The sequence below is a fragment of the Sinohyriopsis cumingii genome, chromosome 2 (assembly GCF_028554795.1).
Source record: "Sinohyriopsis cumingii isolate HCF-2022 chromosome 2, ASM2855479v2, whole genome shotgun sequence".
Lineage (NCBI taxonomy): Eukaryota > Metazoa > Mollusca > Bivalvia > Unionida > Unionidae > Sinohyriopsis > Sinohyriopsis cumingii.
Window position 1 is genome coordinate 146458542 of NC_142962.1, and position 19499 is coordinate 146478040.

General features: G+C 35.1%; 1 protein-coding gene across 3 annotated transcripts in view; it reads right to left on the bottom strand.

Moving 5' to 3' along the window:
- The window catches only part of LOC149806026 (broad substrate specificity ATP-binding cassette transporter ABCG2-like), a 111926-nt gene that overhangs the window by 51666 nt on the left and 40761 nt on the right, over positions 1 to 19499 (bottom strand). For all 3 annotated transcript variants that reach the window (XM_089950876.1, XM_089950877.1, XM_089950875.1), the window contains 5 exons: positions 17884 to 18036; positions 12136 to 12293; positions 9809 to 9960; positions 7371 to 7463; positions 4354 to 4383 (listed from right to left, as the gene is read on the bottom strand). In XM_089950876.1, the coding sequence (XP_089807002.1) occupies positions 4354 to 4383; positions 7371 to 7463; positions 9809 to 9960; positions 12136 to 12293; positions 17884 to 18036 (586 nt within the window). The remainder of the gene's footprint in view (positions 1 to 4353; positions 4384 to 7370; positions 7464 to 9808; positions 9961 to 12135; positions 12294 to 17883; positions 18037 to 19499) is intronic.

A 19499-nucleotide genomic window follows, 5' to 3' on the forward strand; every position in this document is an offset into this window, starting at 1 on the left:
CACCGACCCACGAGAAGCTACTGGCATGCTTTCTCACATACATGTACCTACATTGGCTGAATCTGAGACTCGAACCGGCACAGACAGAGGTGAGATGGCAGTGATCCGTAACGGAGAACGCTTTAGACCACTCGGCCACTCGTGGCCCCGTATAGCAAAGACAGAAAAGACACCATAACGAGGATAATCTTCATATCAATATAAAAAAATAACACTAATAAAATAAAATACTAAGAAATATGAGGAAACAGCGATATATGAGAAACAGAAGGGCACCACCAATGATGTTAGAAAGCACAGCCAAAAATAGCATGCCTGCTTGATGGTCAGTATGGCCCAGGATTACAATAATTTTCATTTACAGCAATACACTGAACAGCATGTTTGCATTATGGTCAATAAAACCCAGTATCTGTAATATTTATAATTTAGAGCAATATACTGTATAGCATGCCTGCATGATGGTCAATAAAACCCAGTATCTGTAATATTTCTAATTTAGAGCAATATACTGTACAGCATGCCTCCATGATGGTCAATAAAACCCAGTATCTGTAATATTTATCATTTAGAGCAATATACTGTACAGCATGCCTCCATGATGGTCAATAAAACCCAGTATCTGTAATATTTATCATTTAGAGCAATATACTGTACAGCATGCCTGCATGATGGTCAATAAAACCCAGTATCTGTAATATTTATCATTTAGAGCAATATACTGTACAGCATGCCTGCATGATGGTCAATAAAACCCAGTATCTGTAATATTTATCATTTAGAGCAATATACTGTACAGCATGCCTGCATGATGGTCAATAAAACCCAGTATCTGTAATATTTATCATTTAGAGCAATATACTGTACAGCATGCCTGCATGATGGTCAATAAAACCCAGTATCTGTAATATTTATAATTTAGAGCAATATACTGTACAGCATGCCTGCATGATGGTCAATAAAACCCAGTATCTGTAATATTTATCATTTAGAGCAATATACTGTACAGCATGCCTGCATGATGGTCAATAAAACCCAGTATCTGTAATATTTATCATTTAGAGCAATATACTGTACAGCATGCCTGCATGATGGTCAATAAAACCCAGTATCTGTAATATTTATCATTTAGAGCAATATACTGTACAGCATGCCTGCATGATGGTCAATAAAACCCAGTATCTGTAATATTTCTAATTTAGAGCAATATACTGTACAGCATGCCTGCATGATGGTCAATAAAACCCAGTATCTGTAATATTTATAATTTAGAGCAATACACTGTACAGCATGCCTGCATGATGGTCAATAAAACCCAGTATCTGTAATATTTCTAATTTAGAGCAATATACTGTACAGCATGCCTGCATGATGGTCAATAAAACCCAGTATCTGTAATATTTCTAATTTAGAGCAATACACTGTACAGCATGCCTGCATGATGGTCAATAAAACCCAGTATCTGTAATATTTCTAATTTAGAGCAATATACTGTACAGCATGCCTGCATGATGGTCAATAAAACCCAGTATCTGTAATATTTCTAATTTAGAGCAATACACTGTACAGCATGCCTGCATGATGGTCAATAAAACCCAGTATCTGTAATATTTCTAATTTAGAGCAATACACTGTACAGCATGCCTGCATGATGGTTGACCACTCCAAAGAACTAAGTGGTTAGAGTGTTTGCGTTGGATGCAGTGAGGTCGCAGGTTTGAACTCCAGCCAAATCATACCAAAGACTAATAAAAACGGTACTTGCAGCTGCCTCACTTGGTGCTGAGCATTAAGAGGTTAGTGTTAGGACTGGTAGACCTGGTGTCAGGATAATGTGACTGGGTGAGACATGATGCCACATGTCTGTGGCATAATGCCTCAGTGCTAGACATCACTATAAACTGCCACACTGCAGACATTTTAGCAATATAACTAAAATTGTTAAAGCTACATTCAAAATCCAAAATCACACAGATGTATGATGGTCAGCATTATAATATGTATACTTTACAGCAATATACTGTACAGCATGCCTACATGATGGTCAGCATTATAATATGTATACTGTACAACAATATACTGTACAGCATGCCTACATGATGGTCAAAATGCCCAGAATAATATTTCTCTGTGTGTGTGATTTGTATTTTTAACATAGCTTTAACAATTTTTCAATCATATCACTATGATGTCTGCAGTGTGGCAGTTTATAATGTCTAGCACTGGGGCATCATGCTGCAGACATGTAACATGATGTCCCACCCAACCACATTATCCTAACACCAGGCCAACCAGTCCTAACACTAACCTCTTTATGCCGAGCGCCAAGCGAGGCAGCTGTTAGAACCATTTTTGTAAGTCTTTGGTATGACTCGGCCAGGGATCGAACCCACGACCTCCCGCATACAAGGCAGATGCTTTAACCACTAGGCCACTGGAGCAGTCAATAATTTTCCTAACTTACAACAATATACTGTTCAGCATGCCTACATGATGGTCAATATGCCCAGAATAATATTTCTAATTTACAGCAATATACTGTACAGCATGCCTACATGATGGTCAATATGCCCAGAATAATTTTTCTAACTTACAACAATATACTGTACAGCATGCCTACATGATGGTCAATATGCCCAGAATAATATTTCTAATTTACAGCAATATACTGCACAGCATGCCTACATGATGGTCAATAAAACGCACTATTTCTATATGTCTAATTTACAACAATATACTGTTCAATGAATTCAAAACTGAATTAACAGAATGATCCATGATGTAGCAGATAGACTGATATACTCATTTTTACATAGCAAAGAAATGTAAAAGCTGATATACTGTTTTAACTTATCATTTTCAGTATTTGATAATAGCCCTTCACATTCTCATCGACTTTTTTCAGTATTAGATAATAGCCTTTCACATTCGCATTGACTTTTTCAGTATTATATAATAGCCCTTTACTTTCAAACTGACATTTTCAGTATTATATAATAGCCCTTCACTTTCAAACTGACATTTTCAGTATTAGATAATAGCCCTTCACTTTCAAACTGACACTTTCAGTATTATATAATAGCCCTTCACTTTCAAACTGACATTTTCAATATTATATAATAGCCCTTCACTTTCAAACTGACATTTTCAGTATTAGATAATAGCCCTTCACTTTCAAACTGACATTTTCAGTATTAGGTAATAACCATTCACATTCCAATTGACATTTTCTGAATGACTTTGATGCTGTAGGAATTAAAGCAGCATCCAATGATTCGTGAACTGAATCAGTTATGTAAGAGCTTCTGACTTGCATTCATTCTAATTAACAACTAATCTGTATTCTGACTTGCATTCATTCTAATTAACAACTAATCTGTGTTCTGACTTGCATTCCTTCTAATTAACAACTAATCTGTGTTCTGACTTGCATTCCTTCTAATTAACAACTAATCTGTATTCTGACTTGCATTCATTCTAATTAACAACTAATCTGTATTCTGACTTGCATTCCTTCTAATTAACAACTAATCTGTATTCTGACTTGCATTCCTTCTAATTAACAACTAATCTGTATTCTGACTTGCTTTCATTCTAATTAACAACTAATCTGTATTCTGACTTGCATTCATTCTAATTAACAACTAATGTGTTCTGACTTGCATTCCTTCTAATTAACAACTAATGTGTTCTGACTTGCAATCCTTCTAATTAACAACTAATCTGTATTCTGACTTGCATTCCTTCTAATTAACAACTAATCTGTATTCTGACTTGCATTCCTTCTAATTAACAACTAATGTGTTCTGACTTGCATTCCTTATAATTAACAACTAATCTGTATTCTGACTTGCATTCCTTCTAATTAACAACTAATCTGTATTCTGACTTGCATTCATTCTAATTAACAACTAATCTGTGTTCTGACTTGCATTCCTTCTAATTAACAACTAATCTGTGTTCTGACTTGCATTCATTCTAATTAACAACTAATCTGTATTCTGACTTGCATTCATTCTAATTAACAACTAATCTGTATACTGACTTGCATTCATTCTAATTAACAACTAATCTGTACTAACTTTATACTGAAGCAACAACTGAATATCTACATAATCTTGATGCCATGAAGTAACTTGACTTTGAGACTAACTATGGAAAGATCTATATGAAACCATGTAACATGTCTTACTTTAAGTCTGGGTTAAATTTGTCAATTTACAATTCAGTGTTCAAAGAGCTACAATGTACAGGTAAGGTAAATGTCTTCGATATGTCTTCTAGGTCAGTTTGTTTCATGATCCTCGTGTTCTTACTCTGTAATAGGTAGCATCATGGAGGATTATCACTTACCTTTGGCTGGCTCAATCTGATTAGGGTTTTCTGTAACAGAAAAGAACAGTTTGTCACTTAATGTTCATATCTAGCGGACCAGTTTTATATGCCATGCTAATGCTGAACACAAAGCCATGATATTTTAGGCAATCATTTCATGGTAAGAAGTGTCCATGTATAGTCATGTTATCATCTGTTCAACTAATATGAAATTTGGATTATGGACTTTGCAGAATTTACTTTATATGAAAAAGTTTGACCATACATTTTAAAGGATTTATATTTGTTGGCATTGTATTTTATGCCATTTTATATACATTTATATTTTATATACATTTTACAGAATTTGTTGTTGTTGTTGGGTTTAACGCCATTTTTCATCACACGATAGGCTATACATGGCGGCCCGTATTAATGGTGGAGGAAGAACCCGGGAAAACCCTGGAAAGAACCACCGACCCACAGGAAGCTACTGGCAAGCTTTCTCACTTACCCACATTAGCTGAATTCGAGACTCAAACCCACGCAGACAGAGGTGAGATGGAAGTGATCCGTAATGGAAAGCGCTTCAGACAACTCGGCCACTCGGACCTCTTTACAGAATTTAACATCTTGTATCTTTAAGGACTGTTCCAGTAAAACATAATTGGGACCCATGGAAGGCACTTTCAATATGAAGCATTTACCCATGGAAAAAATTCAGCACTGTTTCATTTTTATATGGACTCCAAGCAATTAGAGCACTCTGATATATATATTTTCAAACACAAGTCCCTCCAAGGAAATGACATCTACATCTAAAAAGATAGTACAGGAATTCAAGGTAAGCCCATTGCTTCTTTTTAACTGCTGAGTGCTGAAACCATATGTAATATTCTTGAACATTAAGATTTTTAATTAACTGCTCTGGCAACCATATTGCATGAGAGATCCACACCATTTTCATTTAGGACAAACTAGAGACCAAGACATTTTGCAAAAAGTCCATGTTGATATGACTATCTATTCTGGAGAAGTAATGACAAAATCTTCAATATGTTCATCGCTGCAGGCACATTTGAGTTCAGATAGGCACCATTCTAATTCAGGACCAACTAGATACCATAAAAAACCTTTTTAGTGAAAACCCCAACCAGACATCATAAGAAGTGTTTTAGTGGCCATTATTTCAGGATGATCAGTGATAAGATTTTCAAGATGAATGTTGAACCATATTTATTTAACAGTTACTGAACCATGGGATGCATGAGTATGAAAAGTTGCACGGCAATCCTCTAAGTAGTTTAGGAGAAGCTGTTAACAGGACAATACAACTGTAGAAAATTGAGTGTGAATGACTGATATCCCATGCACAATAATGACCAGTTAAAAAAGCATAAATACAAAGTAATACATTCATTGTAAAAGATGCAAATGTTGTATACACCAGGTATATCAACCTTCTGACTTACTATACCAGCCTGAAAATAAACTACACTCTGTATGAACGGCCATTGCAAAGAAAGACTATTCATGCATAAAGTGAAATCAGCTTTCTCCCTTCATGTTTCTAAACAGTAAAGATTGTTCATTATATTTTGGATACAAGGTTATCTCAGTTAGAACACTGAATTTAGTCATTTCGTGCAATTTTATACAATCTAAATTCTTGTTTTCATGAGACAATATTTTAACTATTCTAAATGCTTAGTGAAATGGTATTAATTTTAATCATTCAAAATACACAAAATTGTAGTAACAATACTGTAATTGTGTGTACATGCAATTAATGTAAATTCAGTACATCAAATGGTGATAACTGGACTTTGAAGAAAAATTATAGTAAAACAATCAGTTTTCAGAATCATAACTTTTTCCTTATTTGCAAGAAGATTACAACTGTAAAATACATCAATTAAAGTGTTACACAAACTGTACACACATTTCCCACATTATCACTTAATAATTTCTTAAAACTTTATTTGCTAATTAATTTAATTCCTTATTTGTGTGCAAATGTAAAAGACTTACCATTACACACTGATTGATCTGACATACTTAAAAATATATTTTACATATTTTGTTGGTTTTTTTAGTTTAAATTTAGTTTCCTGAGTAAATTATTCATCACAATGAAATTCTTCTGTCACATGAACCTTTCCAATTAAAAAAATGGAAAGAAAAGATAGAAAAGGAAAGAGTAGTAGTAATAGTAGTCCTTCATCAAATTTATACTTTGGTGTATTTATAGCTTAATACCATGAAATCAAAATAATGGATACTGTTCATAAAGGACTTGTGTATATAAAGGACACCTACTCATAAAGACATCTGCATATAATGAGTACCTGTATATGACACAACTTGTAAGGACACTTGTAAGTAAAGAATACCTGCTCATCAAGAACACCAGCAAATAAAGACATCAGGTCAGAAAATTATACCTGCCTGTTCAAAAGAGGACACTAGGTCATCAAGGATACCTGCACATAATATAATCAAACCAACTCTTAAAGGCATACATATACAATGGGCACCTGTGTGTGACACTGCTCATGAAGGACTTCTGGCATACAAGGATATCAGCTCACAAAAGGGCAACTATATATATTAGCAACAACTCATCATAATAGGGCATGTGCATATAAGGACACTCGCATATAGAGAACACCAGTATACAAGGACACCAGCAATAAAAGGACACCTGCTCATACAGGACAAGACTTATGCATACATTGTGTTAATAAATGGATCATTTACAAACTCTATATAAAGGACATCTACCCATAAAAGACACTATTGTTTGGTCCCTTAATCATCCTCTGCAGACACGTTTCACTGCAGAGATATTTTCTTTCAGAATTGTTCTATTTCTTTTTTGTATAATTTAACTGAATATTTGTTCAAAAGGATTTTTTATTTGTCTAACTGGTAGTTTTAATTTTCATAACCAAATTCAAACTAAGGAGACAGCTAAGGAAAGGTGTAAAAATAGTCCTATATTCATCAAAATAGGTATAATACAACAGAACAAAAGATTCTGAAAGTTCACAGACCTTTATGCTTTTCAAAATCACCAGTTCCCAAATCACCATTAATCACATCCAGGAAAAAGTCAGGTGGATTGTTGTGTTCCTCACAGGGAAAACCTAGAAAGGGATAAAAAAAAAAAATATTGATTCTTGAGCCACTGCTTGACAACACAAAATACATGTGTAATACTGACTGAAACACACACACACACACACATATACACACAAAACACTGAAATTTTAATGGCTCTTGCCTGATATTTTTCTCTGCAAGTTATATGGTGTGCATATATTTGTGAAATTTAATATGAAAACATTCAGAGGAGATATGAAAAGTTGTGACAAAAGAGAAAACACTGATACATAAAATTATTAAATGTAGCAGAAAAAGAATTATTTTCATTCCAGATTTGCTGCTGCTTTAGTGTTAGTATTGTCCTTCCAAGATTAACTGGTTTCCTTTCCAACTAATTATTTATAAAAATTAACCTTTTTTTAGAAGACTAATATACAGATTTCATCCAAGAACATTTTATTTCCTTCTACTTCTTAAAAAAATTAATAATTGATGACAAGCTGACTTGCTGCCTCAAAATATGTGACACTTAATTAACATGTAATTCCCATAAAGTAAGATGGCTATGTTTTATTTGATCAGGTCCCTAAATACCCTAAATAAGCCCTGGAGGACGATAATAAAAAGTTAGTTGTAGCTATCAACTTTTTTTTTAAATATGGGCCAAGGCTTTGCATTTTCTGATATGAGCCATGTGCTGGCTTACCTCAACACAAACCACATGGCATAATTGAGTTGATCTAATAAGGTCTAGTACTTAACCTGGGGCAATCATTCAGTTAAAGTGTCTTTGTCCAGATTTGCTGCTGCTTTAGTGTCTTGTGTTTTGTGGTTATGAAGTATTTAAACAATTGGGAAAACATAGTGACCAACCAAACTTAGCCACCTCTTACTGATTGTCAAAAAAAACTGAATTAAAACTAACATCTTTTTTAATTAAGACATGTCTGCAACAACTTAATTGACTGTCTGAAAAAGAAACAATCTGTAAATTAGACCTATTAAACTTGGCATTTTATTTCATTCAGGTGTTTAACTGGCAGTTAAATGGATAAACAAATCAAATATAAGCTGATAAAATGATATCTTAGAACTAATATGATTGATGCCCAGTTCCTTAAACTATGTACCAGTCAAAGCTATTGCTTCACCAGACATGTCCAGCACATACAGGGGTTTTAGGGTCTCTTAATTATATAATTCTCCAAAGCATTTATATTTATAAGAAAATCTTCTTTCTGATTTAATTCATGAAAGGATGATTCCAGCAATACAATTTTGAGGCCACTGTCCCAAGAATTTATAAATTTGTATTAAAAAAAACAATGATTTTTGAGAACTTTTAATAAATAGGCTGGTGTCTGGATTTTAAACTCCAATCATTCATCACTCATGTTGCAATTTATTTTCATGTGTCCCTTTGTTGTTGATAAGCATAAGAATTCTTGAGGACAACAATACCTTTCAAGACTGTGGTAACTGAATCCATTTTCAAACATGCATGTTTCCATTTAAAATTATAGCAATTCTTCCATGATAAGATCAGGGTACCAGTCTAATAAATGTTTGAAAAAAGGGGGATATGTTTAGTTAACAGACAATAACATCCCAAGTCACATTTTTAACACATGCTGAGGTGGGATATCATCTCATAAATACATCTAAGGCATTGATGTAATATCTAGAAACTTCAAATCTTTCTAATTAAGTTGGATTATTGGGATACACCTGCCAAGCTAATGAAGTCCAGGACCTCATCACATGGCCTTTGATACAATACATTCACCAGTGGCAGAAGAGTTAGTACAAAGCCAGGAAAAAGCTAGAGCACAAGATTGCATACCAGCAGAGCCAAATAAGTCCAGAGCCTAATCACATGATCTCTGATCCACTAAATTCCCAAGTGACAGTAGATTCATTAAATAGACAGGAAATAGATGAAGCACAAGATTACATACCTGCTGAGCTAAGGAAGTCAAGTGCCTCATCAAATGGCCTGTGATACACTACCTGTGATACACTAAATTCCCCAATACAACACAATCAGGACACAGACATTAAAGAGTTAAATAAGTCCAGGGCCTCAGCTAATTGCCAATGTCCAAACTGACAATAGCATCAGTTCACAGACATGGATTACATCGATCACAAGAAATTAGATTAGATACCTGTAGAGCTCAAGAAGTCCAGGGCCTCAGCACAATACACTAAATTCCTCAATAACAACAAAGTCAGTTCACAGACAGGGAATAAATCAAGAATAAGATTACATACCTGCTGAACTAAAAAGTCCAGGGCCTCAGCACATGACCTGTGATATTCTAAATTCCCCAATAACAACGGTCAGTTCATAGGCAAGGAATAGATGTAGCATAAATTTACATACCTGCTGAGTTAAAGAAGTCCAGGGCCTCAGCACATGGTCCATGATACACCAAATTTCCAAGTGACAGCAGAGTCACTGAATCAAACTGGCTGTAGATGGAATAGCGAGGCTGATGGATGGAGAAGATAATAGTTCTACCCTTGTCTGCAAGTCTGAGGAAACAATAGCATTAAACTTCCCTCTGCAACATTCAGATTCTTCTGAGTCATAATGCTCATCAATTCTATCCACATGTTGAAATTTCGGTAAAACTGTAGCATAAAATGTAATGCCCAAACAAAGAAAAGACTGGAAAGTAACACTAAAGTGAGAAAACAACTTTAGTTACAAACCTTTTTGTTCACTATATAGTCAAAACATGGAATAATAGAATGCAATTAAAATGGTATTTACTGACAAGAGGCCCATGTGGGATCATATCATTCACCTTTTGTTGGTTTGTTTTTGAGAAGATGTCATTTTCTAGGTTTTTCAATTGTTGTAACAGCAATCATACCTGATGGCAGATCAGCATCACTTTTAAAAAATATAAAAGCCATTCTTGGCAGGAGGATTTCGGTTAAATTTGGTCAAATTCTGGTAGCAGTTTTTTATAAGTCATTTATAAGTTTTTCTAATTTTAGTAATAACTGCCATATTTACTTGCAAATACACATGATTTGAATAAATTTTAAAGTTCTTTCTACTTGGTTGTTTCCTGTCAGTTTCTATTCAGCAGTTCTGGAGTTAAGTTTTTCTGTTTTTAGTTACGATGCCCACCTTTGATGTTGGATTGTCATCATTCAAACATCTGAAAGACTTGCATGCCAGGATGCTGTCTCCAAATTTGGTCAAGTTCTGTTGAGCACTCTTTGAGGAATTGATTAAAGGTATTTCTAGTTCAGTAATGGTGGCCATAATGGCAGACTTATCAGCACCCCATGAATAAAATTAAATGGCACTGCAGCCAGAATACTCCCTATGAAATCATGTACAAAATGGTCAAGTTGTTTTTGAAAGGAAGTCACAAATAGCAATTGTGAATGGACAATGCACAATGGATGATAATGCATTAATGACCATACTAAAAAGCTGACTTAGCTTTGTGGCCAAGTGAAATAAAGATCTGAGAAATATTTCTTGATGAATGACATTATAATTACTTCTGGCTTATTCAAATGTTTAGTTTCTTTTTTAAAGGATGAAAATAATTCAATATTCATGATAGCAATACATGACTTTTGGTTTTCTGAATGGGAGAAGCCATATTGAGAAGAAAAGAATCGGTACAAACTTGATTTTTAACATCATTGTATTTAATTTTACACAACAAATTCATACTAAGTGTGATTTTGGAGAAAAGCAAGTCAATTCTAACTCTGATAGCAAATGTTTCACTTTTAGCTATTTGTTTAAAATTTGGGTCTCTGTTCATTTGATGCCATTTGTGCATTCATTTATTTATTAAATGGATGGGATAAAAACGATAACAGTATAGTGATTGCTCATGTGCAGTACAAATTTATATTTATACCACTATAACATTTCATAGCTAAATAATATTTTATGGTGATCCAAATTTTAGAATTGGGACTCAGATTTGCTCATACCTGGGACTCCAATTTTTTCCAGGATGACAGTCCTTGACCACAACATTTGAAATCTTTGAACCTTGTTTAAATTATTTTGATCTCCAATGTAAACACCAAGCAAACTCCTGTATCTCATATGTTGAGAACTACCTTGAAACAAATGACCTTTATAAAAATTGATAACAATATTGTTAACTATGAAGTTCATGAACCACCTGAACAATTTTTATGACACCAGGATCTACAAATTCAGACTAGAAACTGATCTTTCATTGAGACAAAACTAGAATAATATATATTATTGAATAACCCTTCAAAATTCAAGATATGCAGTTTCAAAATGCATTTTTCAAAAATTTGAAACAAATCAGATATCTGGGATGTGGAAGGAATCAAGATTAAATGTTACATCAAAACATGTAATTTGACCTCTTTATCAAGCTGTTTCTTAATCTACATCATGGATGAAGAATGTGGTAACAAACACTTACTAAGTTATTTATACTTTCAAAACTACCCATTTGTAATGTGTCACTGAACTGATTTTATATGAAGGCAGAGAGTGATGTAAAAGAACAGTATTAAAATCAATATCAAATTTATGAGCCCAAAGATGGTAGTCTTGATGAATAAGACAAATGAATAGACACCTAGAACAGGCGGAACAAAATTAAGAAATGTTTTTTAAAATAGCGACACAAATAAAAAAGATATTGACTGAAGAATAGTCAGACATATAGGTAGGTATGCACACACCTCTTGAGTATCCTGGAGACAGAATTAGCAGTATTGGCATCAAGCCCTGTGGTTGGTTCATCCAGGAACAAAACTGGGGGTGAGATGATCAGTTCCATTCCAATGTTTGTCCTTTTCCTCTCTCCACCTGAGATTCCTCGAATAAACTCATTACCAACCTGATAGGAAAATATATTCAGGGTGATACACAAAGTATTTGATTTACAAAAATAGGACTGGTACTATAAAAAAGTACCAAAGAAGACTTGAGTTAAATATAACACAAAACATAAATTCAAAATTAAAAATGTAAAGGTCTGTGCTGAAAATAAATCAAAAGGAAATTCTGCTGAATGATGGTTTGCCTGCTTCACCTATATAATACATAATCCCAACACTTGGCATAGCCAGTGTTAGTAAGAAAAGCAGATCATTATATCTAATGTTTACTTTTTATTGGTACATGTACTCACATAAAAGATAAACCCTCACATGAAGTATCATGAATATAAATCTATCAGTCTACAGGAAACTGAACAACACGCAATACAAAGAGTCTGGTGTATTCTGCCAAACCAATTATGACTACTGTATTTGTCTTAAATATGAGAGAGTGAGATAAAACATTATATGGTCAACTTTCACTTAATAACACAATGAATGACCAACACAATTTCAAAGCACAAACGAATGATTTGCTCTATCTATTGGTCTTTAATTTGTGGAATAAAACTGTTTTATTGGAAAATATATTAATGTGCATTAAAACAATTTCGTTCCATTAAAATGTAGTTGTAGCATTCTCCAATGAAGAATGAATCAGATAGGCCTAACATATTGCAATGGCTTGGACCCTGTAAGCATTAATCCTCTTGAATGAAATATGTTACAAGTTTTCTTGATTACTTTGTACAATCAGCCTAGATCATTTGTACAATCAGCTTAGATCATTTGTACAATCAACCTTGAGACAGTTGATAGCAAAATGTCAACAGAACCCTTTAAGGCAGTAAAAGGTGCTTCTTACCATTCATTTCCTATTAGAAGCATCCAATAAGCATCTTCATATCTAATGGGCATAATTGTTGATCTTGATCATCCCTTAGCTAGCAGATATACAATTGAAGATATTTATAAGGAGTGGAGAAATTGAAGGTGGTTGATTGTGCGCTAAGAAACCTGAATTGCAAAGGGAGATAATAACTCATAATTGCCACTGAATGTTAGGCTACCTTGTTGAATAGACAGGGCATGAAGCTCACTCTTAGATCTTACTGGTGCTAAGGTAAGCAAGAAAATGGTCTTGATGATTCTTGTAGGAAGCTTGATGCAAAGGATTACAGATTTTTTTCTTAGTGAAAGACCATAAGACACATGAAAGGTTCCATTTTGGTACAAGTGAGCAAGACACCAGTCCTGCAGCTCAAGATACCTTGTGAGGTTGGTGTTGTGAGAATTCCAACCCATGGCAGGGAATTTAGAAAACTTCATTGTGTTAAATTTCACTGCCCTATAGCACTTGACAGCAGAAACTGAGCAGGTTCTTATTCAAAAAGGAAGCACAAAATCAACCACTCATCTCAAAGAGGGACAGCTAAGATTAACACATTTTCTGTAGCACATATTGAAAAAAATTCTCCTCTTTGCATCTTAGACCTTGTATGTGGAGTATCACTTGATTTGAATGATGCAGCTTGCAAACTTTTCCTGGCAGAGAGATCACTCAAAACTGACAGGTGTGAAGATGGTGATTATGTGGGCTGTTGTGTAGAAGGGAGTCCCTATGCTGAGAAAAGTCAACTCTAAGGAAATGTCCTGGGCTGCTACATGGTGATTCTGCGGGCTGTTGTGTAGAAGGGAGTCCCTATGCTGAGAAAGGTCATCTCTAGTCAAGATACCTTGTGAGGTTGGTGTTGTGAGATTTCCAACCCATGACAGGGAATTTAGAAAACTTCAGTGCATTAAATTTCACTGCCCTATAGCACTTGAAAGCAGAAACTGAGCATGTTCCTATTCAAAAAGGAAGAACAAAATCAACCACTCAACTCAAAGAGGGACAGCTAAAATTAACACATTTTCTGTAGCACATATTGAAAAAATTCTCCTCTTTGCATCTTAGACCTTGTATGTGGAGTATCACTTGATTTGAATGATGCAGCTTGCAAACTTTTCCTGGCAGAGAGATCACTCAAAACTGACAGGTGTGAAGATGGTGATTATGTGGGCTGTTGTGTAGAAGGGAGTCCCTATGCTGAGAAAAGTCAACTCTAAGGAAATGTCCTGGGCTGCTACATGGTGATTCTGCGGGCTGTTGTGTAGAAGGGAGTCCCTATGCTGAGAAAGGTCATCTCTAGTCAAGATACCTTGTGAGGTTGGTGTTGTGAGATTTCCAACCCATGACAGGGAATTTAGAAAACTTCAGTGCATTAAATTTCACTGCCCTATAGCACTTGAAAGCAGAAACTGAGCATGTTCCTATTCAAAAAGGAAGAACAAAATCAACCACTCAACTCAAAGAGGGACAGCTAAAATTAACACATTTTCTGTAGCACATATTGAAAAAATTCTCCTCTTTGCATCTTAGACCTTGTATGTGGAGTATCACTTGATTTGAATGATGCAGCTTGCAAACTTTTCCTGGCAGAGAGATCACTCAAAACTGACAGGTGTGAAGATGGTGATTATGTGGGCTGTTGTGTAGAAGGGAGTCTCTATGCTGAGAAAAGTCAACTCTAAGGAAATGTCCTGGGCTGCTACATGGTGATTCTGCGGGCTGTTGTGTAGAAGGGAGTCCCTATGCTGAGAAAGGTCATCTCTAGTCAAGATACCTTGTGAGGTTGGTGTTGTGAGATTTCCAACCCATGACAGGGAATTTAGAAAACTTCAGTGCATTAAATTTCACTGCCCTATAGCACTTGAAAGCAGAAACTGAGCATGTTCCTATTCAAAAAGGAAGAACAAAATCAACCACTCAACTCAAAGAGGGACAGCTAAAATTAACACATTTTCTGTAGCACATATTGAAAAAATTCTCCTCTTTGCATCTTAGACCTTGTATGTGGAGTATCACTTGATTTGAATGATGCATTCAGCAACTTTGCTTGAAAACTTTTCCTGGCAGACAGATCACTCGAAACTGAGAGGTGTGAAGATGGTGATTCTGTGAGCTGTTGTTTAGAAGGGAGTCCCTATGCTGAGTAAGGTCAACTCTAAGGAAATGTCCTGGGCTGCTACATGGTAATTATGTGGGCTGTTGTGTAGAAGGGAGTCCCTATGCTGAGAAAGGTCATCTCGAAGGAAATGTCCTGGGCTGCCATATCAACAGCTAGAGAAAATTCTTAAACCAGAATCTTTCAGATCACACAAAAGCTATCAGGATGAGCTGAATAGTGGATGTCCTGACATTTTGAGGGGCTTACCCGGGCTCAGGAAAAGCACTCATCCAGACCAGGTAAAATCTGGCTGGGTCAGGTAAAATTTTACTAATTAATCATCTGGCCAAGTAGTCTCAGAATCACACCTTGAGAATAAATCTGAGTGCATTTTCTACCCTTAACAAGTGTAAAGTTCAACATGATTTAATTTTGATGTGTATCAGCTATCAATAAGTTATAGCCAAAATACCTATTTGTTGTCAATCTAGAACATATTGCAACAAAAACAACTTCTATTTTTTTCACACTGGAACCTGATGTAAACTTGATACTAAAATGGGCAAATATAAAGATATTATCTTGCATTTCCACATGTGTGTGTGTGTGTGTGTGTGATTTGTATTTTTAATGTAGCTTTAACAAATTTTTAGTTATATCGCTATGATGTCTGCAGTGTGGCAGTTTATAGTGATGTCTAGCACTGGGGCATCATGCCACAGACATAAAGCATGATGTCCCACCCAGTCACATTATCCAAGCCAACCAGTCCTAACACTAACCTCCTAATGCTGAGCGCCAAGTGAGGCAGCTGTTAGTACCATTTTTGTAAGTCTTTGGTATGACTCGGCCAGGGATCGAACCCACGACCTCCAGCATCTGAGGCGGATGCTCTAACCACTAGCCCACTGGAGCAGTTCATTTCCACATGTAGCCCTTCATTTGAAAATGTTGTTTGCATTACAGTGACACATTTCAATAATTTTGGCATCATTTTTTATGTGAAGAAAGATTCAGCTATTACATGTATTTAAGAGTCAGACCTCTTATAAGTTAAGAGACAGAGAATGCAAAAAAAATTGTGATTTTCATCGGGTCAGTCAATGTTTCACTTTCACCCGGTCTCTGATACCTTCTAGACTGAAGCTATATTGATACAGTGTCATGCCAAAGGGAAGATGCCAGCAGATAATTCTATTTGCTTGTAATAACTTTTCAAAAGAAAAAGTCACATTCACATTCACACAACACATGTAGCTGTAATCTATTAATAAAGCAGATGATGTTAAACCAACACCTGATTGGTTGAAATCTAGCTGAGATAATGTTCTAGTTTTTTGCCAACCAGTAATGTTCCTTTTTATGGTGCCCATGTGTCTCTCTCTAAAATGGAGGTTTCACCAAACTGGATCATTTAGTATGAATGTTGGAGAAACTGAGACAGGCTGAATTCTTTCAGATTCAAGTTACTATAATCTGCCTTGTGAAAAGTAATTATAAACTTATATAAACATTTGCTGGCATATTTACTTTGCTCTGACATTGTATTCATAAAGTTGTCAAGTCTTGAAAATATTGGTGATCTGGGCAAAGCTTAACAATATCTGACCATATGCAAATCAAAACACTTAGATATTCCCTATCTCTAAACTTCTCCCATATCTAACTCATAATTATGTGTGATAATGCACTGATAAGGAAACTTGTGACACTCTGGTTACTGAAATGTTACAATGTAAACTTGAATACCACTAAGAAATCAAGGGCTATGTGTGCAACTGTAATTTCTTGAGCTATAAACCTTATCTCTTATTACACATTAAAATGAGGCTCAAGCCATGTATCAAAACATACTATTTTCATTTTAGTATCAAGCTTGCATGATGTACCTGTGGTTCTTTAGTAAAAGTGTAAGCAGTGTAGTGGATAAATGCACTGTGTTGACTATAATTTGAACAGGGGCAAGTAAATCTTGCCAATCCTGAGCCCTGACTTGCAGAATAATCCTGATGAGTGGAAAGGAACAAGTAAAAATGCAAATGCACTTCAGGTTGAAAGTGCTGACTGCCCCAATTTCACCAATAATTACATCCGAAAATTTCTTTCCCAATTATTATTTTACTCCCTAAAACTGGTGGGCCCACTCATCAAAGGAAACTTCCTGCTTGCCCTTGAATGAAAATATGTAAAAACCAAATATTGTTTTCAAGTGGTATGTATAATCTGTATGTCTGGTACAAGTTCTTGGATGAAAAACATATGCAAAAGACCAATGAGAATACACAAATACACCAATGTACTTAATTCCCTCTCAAAGTTTTACAGACAAAGACCAGACACTGCTGAATATGTTAGCATGTTTTTATATGTACAGATGTTTTTGGAATTTGGATCATCTTCCTGGTCACAAACAGCTGTATTGCTGGGACCTGTAGAAAATGGTTGCAAAAATCAAGGTTACAGTGTTGATTACTGCAACATTCTAGTTCTAAAAATATCTTTAAGAAGATAAAAAACTAACCACAAAAACAACCAAACAAGTTACAATGGAATAATTAACTTGGAAATTAAGACAAACCCTAATCATGTTTAAGTGTGTGTGTGAACAAGGCCTCACCTTGGTATCTGCACAATGTTGAAGTCCAAGTTCTTGTATCACCTGTTCTATTCTCTTCTCTCTCTCACTCTTGGACACAGTGGATGGCAATCGTAAAGCAGCAGAAAACTGGAAATTCTCTCTCACCGTCAACGTCCCAACAACTACGTCATCCTGTAGTAAAAGAAAGATACATTTATCCAAGATGGCTGACCAAATGGATGTGAGCCAATAAGGCTCTGCAAATTTTGTACATATTACATATTGTGCAAAATGGTGAATTTGTCATCCAAATAATACTTTTCAAGTGAATATGTTCATGTTTGAACAGTTTCTCCCTAAAAGGATCTGGAATTTTCTGTATTTATAATAGAATTATTCTTTTGCAGGAATTTTTGCATGATGGAGGACCAAAATAGCTGACCACTGGCAACTGCATATTTTTTAAAAAAAGGGCAGGATACCCAATGCAACTAAATATAAGTACTTCCCAAAAAAATATATCTAATATTTTTTGTTATGATATTTGTCTAGAGTTTTTATTTTATTTCCTGAGAATAATGTGTTTAATATGGAGCATAAAAATCATCTCAGTGTCATCATCTGATTCTAGCCTGGACACAAGTGATTTTAGAACTAGCTCATCTTTTGAAGGATTCTTTGCTAGAGATTTAGACTCAGCTATAAATGATCCATTAGAAGGAACAATCTACACAGCGAAAGAGAAATATTCTTCACAGATTTTGAAAACATTCACATCATTATGTTTCTACAAACAATTGTTAGAACTGATAGTGCAGGAATTCAAAACAAATGATGCAAGAATTCAAAACAAATGACAAAATCCAAGACAGATTTATTTTATCAACATGAATTAATGGTCTAAAATGTATTCTATGCTGTACTGAAAAAGAAAAGTCAGTAGAAACTAATTGGGCAAGACACTAAACTTTGGAGAAAAAAATCTTTTTCAGAATGGCATCCAGTTTAATTTTTGATCATAGCTCAACAAACTGTACTACAATGCCAGAGATACCTAGATGATTTTAGATCATAGCTCAAAAAATGATACTACAGTGTCAGAGATACCTTTGTCCTATGATACTATACCTGAAATCAGATGGGATCAATACATGAAAATCAGGATGGGATCAATACCTGAAAATCATATGGAATTAATCAGCCATACTGGGTTTGAAAGGTGCATTACTGACGTTAACCATGACAACCAGCTGGGACCAATTACCTACAATGGGATTCAGGAATGCCAAGTACCAAAATGAAGTACCTCAATAAATCCTGTTCCAGACAAAACAGTATCAGTCGGCTGTGATACTAACCTATTCATGAATATCAACAATCGACTTCAAGAACAAGTGGACAAAATTCAAAAACAATTTGAGAAATTGGTTGGAGAGAAAATTAAATTCACACTTCAAAAGGAAAACAAGGTCCAGTTATAGTCATGTAAGATGTGCCCTATACCAGTGGAAACAATACTGAGAGTCTGTCCAAACATCCACCACAATCTATCTCATTTACAGGCAAGGTAGAACCTCAAGCTGTCACCAAAGAACAATGTACTTACAATGGACTGCTTCATTCTACATGGAGTTAATATCAGAGGACTGAAACAG